Here is a 13678-nt window from a genome sequence, read left to right on the forward strand (position 1 = left end):
AACTATATCTACTCTCAAAGACGGGCAACTTAGAACTAATTCCAAGAAAATAAATTTAAAAAACAGTTTCACATATACATAGTAGTAAAAAACAACATAATAGGATCGATTGATAATCAGGACGCAGAGGACACAATTTTTTAGGAATTATTATAATTATTCAACGATTCGATGCGAAACTGTGGATGGTAAAACATATTCAATAGGTATGAATAATAAAAATAAGTAATACAAAAATAAATCGTATTACTTCTTTTGCGAGATTTCCTCAACAACAAAGTATCACAATAGATATTTCAGTTTTCATCTTTAAATGGTATCGTGTGTAAATTCAGAATAATCTATTGATAATTTTGACTGGTCAGTCAAAAAACTTGTAATATTTTAAAAAGTTTAAAAACCAATAAAAATATTTGAAAAATAAAAATACTATTATTTTTTTTCTTCCGAATTGATGACCATATATAAATTAAAAATAAAACAGAAACATTAGCAAACAAATCATAGTAAAGGCTACTATTTTCTTAAAATTGTAATTTTATTATTAGAGTGCAAATTGTTTGATTGTCTGTCTAAATAATAATTTGCGATCTTTGTTACCCATGTATTACTATCGTAATCAACAATATAAGATGTATGTTTTTCAGATGCTTGTTGACTGTTGATTTATGCACAAATAGCAACCTAGAAATTGAATACTTCACCAGTCGGATTTTTCCTTTTAGACTACCATGCAAAGCTGAGAAGGTTTCACAATGATGTGTTTTTATTTTTTTGTCTGGCCCCACGATATCCCTTAAGCCGCTGAGCCGATTTCTTATGTACCAAGTCAATAAATCTGAAATCGTATGTAAGCAGTACACCATTGGGTGAAAAGTTAAACAAATTCACATCATCTTCTATATTTTAATCCATAAAAACACCCTTAAAATTAACGAATTGTATACCTTAGAATTACGGTAACTCTTACAAGTTATTAGGTAAAAACAAAAAAAAGTAAAAATAACACACAGACCGTATATCAAATTTTCCGATTTCTACATATGAATGTATTAATTACCAATGTAGAATTAGAAAAATATTTGTAATATGTTGTTGATAACGATATTGCCTATTAGTAACAACATAAACCAATCATTAGGTATGACAGTCTATCAACCCTAATCGTGTCTATCCTGATACGAAAAATACAATTGTGGGTGTGAGTATTTCAGTAAAAGCAGACCAAAAACAGAGTGCTAAACGACTTGACTTTTATCAAATAGTAACAACTTGAATCAAGATTTTATTAACAAATTGTATATTACTAAAACAATATAATACAAATCATGTATAATTTATCAATTAATAAATGTATTTAAGACACTGCTAGAACACTTATCACTAGAAAATGTATTTTAACCGAATTATTTGACAAAAATCGTATTCAATTATAATTTAATATCGATCAGATACCTTATTGTTGTGTTAGTTAACTAGTTAACAAATTTTAGCAGAATGTATTATTGAAAATCGAGTATACAAAATAGAATGCGCCTTAATAAATGCTTGCACTTAATTATTTTCTGTTAAAATTTAACAACTTTTCATATTAAAAATATTTAACGAAAATATCATATTTTTAAAATTCAATCATAAAGAATATATATACATTCTAGTTTTAAATAGCTTAACCATATAATGACCTTCCACAGAAGTTTTTTCTGAATCAAGACGCGCGATGGGTCTAACCTTTAGAAGCGTGTAACGGTAATTAACTAACACCTAAGTTCTGTTAGCTATTTTGAAATATTCCAATATTTCAGACTGATTACATTAGTTGATCATAGAGGTGCGGCTAATCTAATTTTGTTGTATATGTATATTCAATTTGTAATTGTATATTGTATTCTTTATGAAGATGACCATATTGTCATCGGGTTATATTACTAAGTACTCATAATATCTTTTTAATGATACACTATGAGTAACGTACACTTAGTACATATTAATTAAAACCAATTATAATTTATTAGTACTATGTAGACCGAAATTAATGCTGTGTACATTTCAAATTGACCAACGTTCAACATAAGTACGGTCCACAGTTTATAAATTGATGAGCAATATACTTGGACATTTGTGGTAATTTATAGCATTTTTAAATTTTTTGTTTTGGTTCTACTTCAAACTATTCTGCGTGAACTACTTTTTATTCAACTGATTGACGTTTAAATAGGTACCTGAATAATACCAACTGATGAAATATAAAAAGTCATTAATAAAATACATATTTCTTTGCAAAATAAACAACATTACAATATGTCAAAAGTATTTATTTAAACAAATTTTCTAGGTTTTAAAACTACTTAGTATTGCATCGAAATATATTTTATTATTATCAATATTATCTTCTATATATATATATATATATATATATAAATTTAATTTCTGTTTATCTGTCTGTTCTTTATGCATTACTACACCATTCATCCGATCGCCGTGAAACTTTGGGAAGTTGTTGAGTACACTCCTGTGAACCTAACTGGCATAGTAATTTTCAAAAAATTCCACCCCTAAGGATGACCTCAAACACGAACTTTGTACTTTAAATACGAAATGTAAATAAATTAAATGTTTGTAACCATAGTAACCCAAAATAAACACTTCGTTTGTAACCATGGTAACCACGGTACTCGAGCAATTGGTAAGTGATGATTAATTTTATGTTGTGGCCAAAAGTTTTTTTTTATTATATATATAATTAGAATTCCACTTGCTTTTCCTGTAATTAAAATATTTATATTTGGGTAATTCTGTAATATATAAGATTTACTCATACCTAATATTTAATGGTTTGTTGATAATAAAATCGATTTTCATTATTATAATCGGTAAGGCTTGAATACTTGTATTGTTTTTTTACGTCATGGTGTTGAGAATTTAAAAATCAAAAAATATAATGTATTTTGCCAGCATAATACTTACAGTAAAAAGCAAAAACATAGTAATTAAACAAAAAAAAACTGTAATGCATCTATAGGACTTGGAAGTTGACCTAAAAAACTTTAAAAACAATGAATAACAATATCATAAATATGCTTTGACAAATGTATATATTTTTTTTAATTTGTTGTACATAGAAATAATAAAAGTAATTGTTCTTTAATTTAAAATTAAATTAAAAATTATTATTACTAAAAACAATTTGTTCGGTTGATAGCTACCAAACATTTTATACGAGTAGAACATAATAAAAACAAAACAATTTTTTGTAAATAAAATAAACATAGGTACTTAATAGATTTTATTGTGGATTAGTTTTCGTTTATTTTATATGTTTGATGAAAACATTACAAGAATATTATTTTATTATACTTAGGACATTTATTGAAACATTTGAGTTCTAAATATTTAATTTTACGATCAAATAAGATTTAAAAATACTTTTACAGTATTAATAAAACATTCTGATAATGTTAATCATATTTTTCAGAATCTTGAAATTAATATATCATAGAGTGGAATGTGTTAGAAACGTATATCCATTATAGTTTGTAAACCGTTGTAATACGATTACCAGTTTTGAGTTAGTCTTACTATTGAGGTACGTGATAAATGTCATTTTAAAATTTTTATATACGAGTTAAAAACTATCCATAAATCAATTATTCTTGTACTGCTACTATGTCAAGTTTAGATTTTACTTTGAATCGTATACAGCTGTTTATTAGAATGTTAACAACGAATTGGGTAATACAAAAAAAAAGGGCTATGTAACTAATAAATCTCATTGCGGAAAGACTACCCATGGTTTCAAAAGTATACCCAGCTAGAAAACACCCGGAAGCTATCCCTGAAAACAGAAAATAACAAAGTGGCAGTCTAGAATTATAAAGGCGTTCAAATGTTGTACTTATACACTTTCTTACCCACTCCTTGAAACGCCATGCCAAAAAGTCCCTGGAGTGTTCCTTCGGTGCCTGGAGGAGATACTTTAGCTGCATACGATATCCCCGATAGGAACGCCATAGTGAATGTCAATCCATTGAGAAGTTCCACCGGCAACATCCACAACGGGTCTCTAATAATGGAATACAGGAAAAACCTGAAGGAAAACACTCCGAAACTTATTGTAAAAGCTTTCATGTGACCGATGCGTTTCACTATGGACGCTAAAAAATAATACTTCCTGTTACTAGTTTATAAATCCCATACTGTCAAGTGCCAACCAAAGTCTGAGTAAAACAAACTACTTACAGAACATTAGGAAAACTGGGATCTCTCCAATACAACATTGTATTGCATATGAAAACCCTTGAATAGTCTTGATGTATGGCAAACGTTCGGGATGGTAATATGTTGCAATTTCTTCCATGTGCCTACAATACATACAACTATATTATTGAACACACCATAGTTTTTACTTTTTATTATAATTCTAAGAGGACGTGTGACCGAATGGGTAAGGCGTCAGTGTGTGATGTTGCTCACTGTTGCCAGTTCGACACTAGGTTAGGTTAGGGCGAGAATTTGAACTTACCATAGCAAATAATACCAGATGTAAGCTGTGAACATACCGGCCACAGCGACCCATATCAAATAAGTAACAACCTTAACGTTGGATATCACCATACCGACATCTTTGAAAATATTTATTTGCTGCCTGTTCTGTTGCTGGCTCTGAAGTTTAAATGTCAGTTATTCGTTATTAGTGTACGTTTCTATATGTTTTTTTATTATATATTTATATATTTCTAATATCATACAAAAATCTATGTTACAAATGAACCCACAGCAAGAATGATGCGTATCGTCAATTTAGAAACATCTTTCTCTAGAAAAAACTTGAGCAACTTATGGTTATATATGATAAATAAATACACTCTCTGCGTTTACGTATTACGGCAACAATGTTGCCATCTTCAGCGCTAACGACGGACCGATTTTATGGTTAAAAGGTTTTAAATATTAATTTCTTTATCATCTTTCTCTTCTTCGTAATATTATATATGAGGCGCCTAGAACACAAGGGATATAAGTGACATATTATTGATTTCGAGAAAATCCATATGGCGTTTTCGTTTGGGGGTTATGTGATTTGCTACCAGATCGCAGCAAATGATGAATAATTCACTTATATATCTTTACCACAAAATAAAATGAACAATTTGTAGTTGCGCTGTGGACTTAACTCAGATTTTGTAAAAATGTCACTTATACCCCTTTGTTCTAGGCGCTTCATGTACTGTCTTGTAAATTTTCCTTTATTTGTAATTATCAATATGTCAAAACTATGGTTATATGTGAATTATACTATTGTAATGCTACCAGCCCGTACTTATAACAATAAATAAATAAAAATATATAAAACAGACTTTTAATTGGGATCCGACGATAACGTGCATCGTCAGCAGAACGGTCGATATCAAGTACGCTGGTAAATAGTTTTTTTGTACTTGTCCTGCGCTGTATGAATCTACACACCAACCGGTAAGCAGAGAAGTCAAGCCCCATCCGATTGCACCCCATACGCGTTGCATCCCGTACTTGTGGCTTTCGCTACCTGCAAAGGATGTGGTCTGAGTACGAAACGTATACATAAAATACCCGATTATTGTGTAATATTCACCCAATACTTCAATAGCGATTGTGTCTTGGAGAACGTCTCCAATCATGTACAATACTGTCCTTAACATTATTACAACTAAGAACAGCCAAAAGTTGAAGGTTTCCAATAAGCTAGTGCCTGCTAATTTCTCAGCTTCCGATCTACCCGGTATGAAGTGTATAACCGGAGTTATAATTGCGTTTATCAGGTTACATCCCAAGAATACGGATCTTCGACACTGCCATCGATCCGTGACATAACCAATGATAGGTCTTATTAGAACGTTAAGAATAGGCAGACAAGTGAAAATAATTCCAACTATGAACACGGAGACACCTCGCTGTCTGGCAATTGGCGGTAAAAACGGATTAATTGGCGAAGTACCTACAAAAAAAAAAAAAACAGTTACACCAGAAACAGAGTATGAAAATTGATGAACTTTGAATGTTTTTAACATAGCGGGTATATTAAAATCAAACTCCATTTTAGGATGTCAAAAAAGTGATAAAGGTTGTTTTTTTACAGAAAGTAATATATTGTGATAGGAATCCAAAAATCCATACTTAAAAAAAATCTCTATTTAAGCCACTTAAAAATCTTATAAGTATTGAATATTATTACAATATAAAGCTGTGTACCTAAGTAAAATATATTGATGAAAACAAAAACACTCAACTATCAATTGCTTTCGGATTCCGGATTTTTGGATTTCAACAAATCTGAGATTTGTAAACATTTCTTTTTTAAATATTGAGTTCAGGGACACTGTAAATTTTAAAAACAAATGTACTTATTATAACGATAAATGATTGATTTTTAGATCTTTTTTAAATTTAAGTGAAATAAAAAAGTTTAAAAGCTAATTTAATCTATTTTTTATGTATCTATACAAAATTTAAAACACATACAAAACATGAAAAGCCGGTTAGGCTTCAAAAGTAATTTGAGGACTTGAAATCTATAACGTGGAATGTACCAAAAAATTAAAAACTGAGTTTATCCTAGAAAAATGTTCCAAGTGCCAAGCCCAAAACATATAAAACGTGATATGTTCCTACATTAATGCTAATGGGCCAACAATCATCTGCTAGATAGCGTTGCTATACTTGTTGCCGGTCGCAGGGGCAAAAAATTATGAATAACTCGAAATCAACTTTTTGGCAACTAACACGTTATTGATTTCAAGTCCTCATTTATAAAAATATCTAGAAATGTTAAACAGAATATCCGAGTCTAGATTCAAATAAAGAAAATAAATTCAAACCAGAATTAATTGTGTACTGCTTATATTGTTTTTAAGACAAAGCTATAAAACTTATTATTCACAATGAACTCACATAATAATATTTACTGAATTTTATTAGTTAAAAAAGCACTATAAAGATGTAAACATATTTAAATCGAACAAAAAAATATATTTTATTTCCGACTTACCGCCGTCAAACAGGAAAAAACTCAATTTGAGAATAAGGTATTTCTTGTTGATTGTAAAAAATACCATTTTATATAAATTTATATATAGACTTAAAATTAAAACAAGTTATATATTAAGTAAAACATATTTTTTCCAAATTGAAATATACTATATTTTAATTTAATGAAAATATTTTTAAAAGACGATAAACGGCGACTAAGAACGCACTTCCAGTCCGCCGAAAAGTTCCTAAAGCAATGTTTGAGCACTAAAATTTTGTTTTTAAAACAAAAGCTCACTGATTTTGGAGATTGTATAAGAGTACACTAATTTCAAACCATGATTAGATCGTTTTGTAATTTGTAAATTTATAACGTAACCACAATTAAGGTTTGTTCTTGTTTCTTGCAAATCAGTATTGCGGGCACGTACATTTAAACGTTATCTATGTCTAGACTAGTCAATTGTTTTAGGATATTGCATTCAATAATATCAATGTTCAGTGGCCAGACGAAAAACATCCATGGCCAATCGGCTTAGAAAATAATGTATCTAAATTTAACGTTATTTTACTCGACCGCTCTACCATTTTTTAAGAAAATATTTTGAAAAAATAATTAGGTTTTTGAGTACAGCATTTTAACAACACCTGGGCATTATTTAAATATTTATTTATGTAAATACAAATTCTACAAAAGTAAAATTGTTTTTTATTTAAACAAATATACAAGTAATAGTTTCAAATTTCTTTTTTATATTATTATTTTTATTTTATTTTAATGTTTCAAATTTAAAAAAATATTTTTTTAATAACAGGTTATTTGGAAATAGCAAAGAAATATGTATTAAAATTAAATACTTTTTGAAACTATAAATATTAGTTATTTCAAATAATTTATTATTGAATAAGTATATTCATATTCATATTCATTTCAAAATGGAATGCATTCAGCAAAATATCTGTCAGACACTAGGTAATTTTAGTAGGTCCAAAGTTTATAGTATAGTCAACCTACCAATCAAACTGGAACCCCGAAAACGGCTATCTTATTTTGAAAACTTTTTTTTTAATTTCATCTGAGTTTCTACAAGTTTTCAAAAAATCCTAGTATCGTGTGGACCTTTCTTTTATTTGTAGGTAATAGTACAAACAATAATAATAATTATTGTAATATTATTATTAATTGTAATAAAACAATTATTCTTGAGTACGTATTATGAATTATGTCAATTCTTACAAGAAAAAAAAAATTTAAAAAAAGTCAGTTCAGTAGGATCGGAAAAGGTCACACAAAGCTATAAGAATTATTACATCTGAAAGTGATAAAAAACTCTTTTAAATAAACGCTTCGACACTGATGGTAAAAATACAATTAATATGTTACAGATCGTACATACGTAATAACAATATAGTGCTTATAAATGTATTTTTACTATTAGGGTGGATTGTCCGTCTATATGTATTGTCATAGTTATACAATATACATACATTATAACTAATAGTATAATTTTTAAACAAATTTTTGAATATTTATTGACAGTTGATTCACACGTAAGAACCTAGGAATTGACTACGGTCAAAGTGTAATTTCTGGCTTTGTATCAGAAGATACAATTAATAAAATTTTATTTCATCGTTGTAAAAAAAATGTTTAGCTAAGTACTGAAGCTAAAAAGTAAAACGTAAGAGAATTAGGAAAAATATGTTTTGAAAAAATTGCTTATACTTTACTCCTTAGAAATGGTCGGTGTGGCGTCCACTTAAGAACAAAATGCAATATTGACACTACAAAAACAGTTTAAGTGTATAGGAAGTAAAATACAAGTATACATAATATAATGCTATAGATAATCTAGTTGTAGTAACTTAGGATAATTATTGTTTATAAGTGCAAAAACTAATCGGATTTTAATTAGGAACAGGGGTTTTATTTTCAGAGAAAATATGTGAAACTTTTGTCATCATCATAAAAAATATTGGGACGAGTAAAATAGCAATTGGGAAACTGGGATTTTATCTGATACAAACAAAAACCATACAATTAAACTACTAATATTGTCTCTAAGCTTAAATACCACAGCTGTACATTTAAATAGTTGCTTGCATTATAAGAAGCGAATTTTGTCACTTCGTTATTTTTTAAATAGTGGTAGTCAGCTCATTTTTAGGTTCAACATCATTTTTAACTATAGAGTTGGCTTTTGATCTTCGAACGAATATATTAATTATTATTTGTGTGATACAAGCTATAGCCGCCACTATACTTAGCAATGTGAATGTACTAATGATTCCCACACGATGTACTGAAAATGCACAGACTAGACCACCTAAAGGAATCCCTGAAAACAAATAAATATTTTATATTACTATTAGGTTGAAATACATAAGAAAATAATTTTAGTACATACCTATTCCATAGTACATCATTCCTATAAATCCTTGATAAGTCCCTTCGGCGCCGGCAGGAGTCAACTTTGCTGTATACGAGATAACAGATGCAAAAGTCAACGCAAACGTAATCCCATGGAGAACTTCAACGGGTAAAACCCAAACCGGATTTTCAATTATAGAATAGAGAAACAATCTTAGTGAAAGTGTAAAAAACGACAAAGAAAATATATTCTTGTGTCCTAAACGTCGTATTATAAAACCTGCAAAATACAAACACCTTTAAAAGCAATTGTTTTTTAGAATGGAACATGCTTAGCTTCCCCCCCCCCAGCCCAAAAATGACATAAATAGCGATACTAAAGTACTTCGTCAAAATTTATTAAAGCCGCTTTTTTCTTAAATATTGCCTATACAAAACGCCTTAAAAACAGACCTCATGCAATCACCTTAATGAAAAAGTAAACCCAGTGCAGTGGGGAGTGAAGACGGTAACTGCCATGGTAGTATCAATATAAAAAAACTAATTAGTTTCAAAAAAACAGTCAATACTCTATATAAGAAAGGTTTTGCTTAGAAACTAAAATGCAATAGTCTCGAATGCTCTTACTCAGCCAGGAATGACACGTTTTGGTTTTTGCGCACTACCTTTCTTGTATAGGATAGAGTATAGTATGAAATCGATACACTGAATTCTAGAGCCTAACAACATTGACAGCCTCTCCTTTACTAGTTTTTTTTACAAGTAGTAAAAACAATAAAATATGTTGTCAAGTCAACTCAAATGTTGTCGTTTAATTAAATTAGAAAGATTCATTTTTACACTTACTAGAGGAAAAAAATAAAGGAATTTCACCACCAAAACATTGAACGCTAAGGCAAAGTCCTTGAATAGTCTTAATCCAAGGTTTATTTTCAGGGTGATGCATTTTTATCAAATCTTCAAGATACCTATAAAATAAAATAAAAAGTATATATACATTATATTTACCATAAATAAATATGTATATAACATATAAATTTGTTAAAATCACTACTACTATTAAAATAAGTGTTAATTTAAACACTGTACATTTAAAAGTGTTAAAAACAATGAAAATATTCGTTTTATATGCTTTATTAATCTAATATATTTGCTCACCAAAATTGATAATGTGCAATAGAAGACACAAAAAATCCGAATACTAAAACCGTTGGAAGTAATAAGATTAGTCTTTTATCGATAAACATCTTTTTAAAATCACCAGATAACCTTTGATCTTTATTTTCCTGCACGATCTAAAACATATGAGTTAGTATTAAGATTTTGTTTTTACAAACTTATTTACTAAAATACCTAGTTGTATACATTATAAATACGATTAACACAATTTATCATTTTAATTTTGCAGAGTTAACTGAAAATAGTCTAGTAACATTAAAACTTATTCTTTTTCTTCATCGATCTATTTCTCTTCTCCACAAATCTACCCTTTTATTTTCACTTATTAGGAGTCGCCATCCCCCTCTCCGGCGACAGACTGATGACCTATCCCGGTTAGCGAATTCGTCCAGAAACCATCTCATGATGGCTGCGTTGGACCTTCATGGCCCGATAAGCTACACGATGAATGTATGATGACGATGATGACAAATCTATCCATCCACCAATCGTTTAAATTGTACTATTAATTAAACAATTTTGGCGATATTATCTATTAATTAAATACTCGTTAGAAACTGTTATCGTGATAACTAGTTAATCCTATTTATTACAGGTAGTTAAGAATAATCATTGTTTTGTTAAAGGATAACCTAGGATTATTGAATTTAATTAATGTCAGGTTTTATTAATATTATACAAATAATATAATCAAACGATAACGATGAAATAATATTATCAAACGCTGTGCGTACAATATTGTACAATGCATATTATGCAGAATTTTTTTTTTTTTAAGGTTCGGTATATTAGGTCATTGACTATTAACTTTATTAGTTGGTTTTGGCCTTTGGGTATGGTTGGTAGGTTTTATTGGAAAACGTGTGACTCACACGGTGTAAGGTTGGGTCATGACATGGTCATCCATCTGGGACTAGTGGCAACGGACACGGCTTAACCTCAGGTGCTAAGTGACAACTAAGGTGATCTTCTAAGTATTTTTTTGTTTAATTAACTAAGGTCTAATGATAAATATTTGCACAATACAATTTAATAATTTAACATAAATCGTAATATACCAATTTGTACACAATGTATTGTGTCATAAAACACGTGTCATTGTATAAATTACCTTGATTTTTGAAGAAATATACATGTCTAGTAATGAACAAAACATTGAAATCAAAAACGCAGGAGTGTAATCTTTGTCGGTTTGCCCTTGACTAAACCAATCGACATACGCACCAGACAAAAATGACATAGATCCCCAACCGATAGATCCCCAAACTCTTAGTTCGCCGTATTTATGTGAATCTTTGCCTTGAACGAGTTAAATAAACATTGTTTAAACGAAATTTTAAAAACACATTAATAATATTTTCTAAAAAAATATGTTTTGTTGGACTGTATTGTAAACATAATAATATTTGAAAAATATTTCTTATTGACAATTTCTGTAATAAAATAATATAATTTTTCCATGAACTATGTAAGTATGAAATATTTATACTCTTAACTCTTGCAATACAACATAATAATAAATATTATTTATTATCGTTGTAAGTATAACGGTACAGCGTCGATTGTACGATTAGTAATTAAGTTAAAATATAATTATAACTCATGATAAATTATAATTTATATAATTATATATAGACTGATATTATGTAACCGTGGAAAATGAATGTTACCTAAGTGTTCAATGAAAATTAATTTATTGCTGTATGTGCATTTTACGTCATATATGATACAATCCTAAAAATTGAATATTAACGATTGATAACGAATTGTTCACGTTTTTTATTTATAAAAGTAAATCGATTAACTTGATTCATACTATATAATATTATATTCAATGTTTTTATTTATTTTTAGTCCTAATGTGTAATTATACCTACCTAAGGCGTTTACACTAATCGTGTCCTCCAATGTACCTCGCGAGGTCATGGCAAACGTTCCTACAAAAACAACACCATAGTACATCCAAAACAAAGGCATCGCAAAAACGGCAGTGTCGTCGAATACTTCCAAGGCCGATGCCCCTGGTACAAATATTAATGCAGTCGTTGCGATAAATTGAACAAGTTCTATAAGAATGAAAGCTCTTCTACGACAGTTGTGGGTATCCGCGATGGCTCCTATTAACGGTCTCAGCAGCAGTCCTGGGATAGGTATTAATGTATGACACATGCCAGCCACCAGCACTGAATAACCCCGTTGCCTGGCAATAGTGGGTAAGAATGGGAAAAACGACCCCATGCCTAAAGGGCAAAAGCAATTATACTATAAACCTTATGTGAAAAGTACAAATTTATAAATTTAAGTTAAAACATTTCGTTTAATTATAAACATTGAAGAAAAATTAATAGTTAATAACTTTAATATTGGTTTCTTGAGCCTTAGAATAGTTATAGAACTCTTTTCAAAAGTAACATTTTAAGAATTATTTAATAACTTTTAAATGCAAATTACAATCATAAAAGTTTAAAAATTTTTGAACAAAAGTGTAATTATTATTAATGGTGCATATGTCTATTTTTTCTATTAATAAGTTATTTTTTCTTACAAAATTAATCAAATTGTTGTGTGCATTTCTTACGACAAATGATTAATACTATTAAATCCTTATGTGCTGAAAATGGCTATAAAAGTTATTTAACAGCTATAAAATATTTTAAGTGTACTCTTACCACCCATTGCGAGAAAGAAGTGAATTTTAAGCATCAATAGTTCTCTATTTATTCTCGAACAAACCATTTTAAATTTGAGTTATGGTAATTTATCTACTATAAATAAAAAAAATTAAAAATTATTATTAAGTAAGTAAAGGTCGTTATAGACATTTAGCTATTATTAAAATATTTCATTTGTGACTAGACGTTTAATGTAAAGTGCATAAATGACTACTAACTATCTGTATAATACGCAAAACGGCCAACGTATTAAATACACATCGCTAATTATTAAGTAATGGTTTTTTTTTTAATCCAATATGGATGTTTATTTACATAAACATCCATAGAGGCTGATTTTTTCTTTATTTTTATATCTCGTTTTTTTTTTTTAGATTGAATCAGAAGTTGATAAGGTCATTCAATGTATTATTAAGAGTGATTTGTTCAACTTTGTTATTATAGTACGATC

General features: G+C 29.0%; 2 protein-coding genes across 2 annotated transcripts; both read right to left on the reverse strand.

Moving 5' to 3' along the window:
- Positions 1 to 3409: 3409 nt before the first annotated feature.
- Positions 3410 to 7310, reverse strand: LOC126843761 (major facilitator superfamily domain-containing protein 6-B-like). The gene is made up of 7 exons (XM_050581506.1): positions 7025 to 7310; positions 5612 to 5974; positions 5358 to 5545; positions 4523 to 4662; positions 4240 to 4361; positions 3912 to 4154; positions 3410 to 3835 (listed from the first exon to the last, which is right to left on the reverse strand). Exons 1-7 carry the CDS (start codon positions 7089 to 7091, stop codon positions 3648 to 3650), a joined length of 1311 nt encoding a protein of 436 aa, XP_050437463.1. The 5' UTR covers positions 7092 to 7310; the 3' UTR covers positions 3410 to 3647.
- A 938-nt stretch (positions 7311 to 8248) lies between these two features.
- Positions 8249 to 13433, reverse strand: LOC126842332 (major facilitator superfamily domain-containing protein 6-like). The gene is made up of 7 exons (XM_050579264.1): positions 13225 to 13433; positions 12433 to 12795; positions 11667 to 11854; positions 10535 to 10671; positions 10223 to 10344; positions 9414 to 9656; positions 8249 to 9344 (listed from the first exon to the last, which is right to left on the reverse strand). Exons 1-7 carry the CDS (start codon positions 13289 to 13291, stop codon positions 9145 to 9147), a joined length of 1320 nt encoding a protein of 439 aa, XP_050435221.1. The 5' UTR covers positions 13292 to 13433; the 3' UTR covers positions 8249 to 9144.
- Between the last annotated feature and the right edge of the window lie 245 nt (positions 13434 to 13678).

The sequence above is a fragment of the Adelges cooleyi genome, unplaced genomic scaffold (genome assembly GCF_023614345.1).
Source record: "Adelges cooleyi isolate 19-005CV unplaced genomic scaffold, UGA_ACOO_1.1 ACOO_flye_CR_arks_rails_tigmint_CR_PRNA_108, whole genome shotgun sequence".
NCBI classification, from domain to species: domain Eukaryota; kingdom Metazoa; phylum Arthropoda; class Insecta; order Hemiptera; family Adelgidae; genus Adelges; species Adelges cooleyi.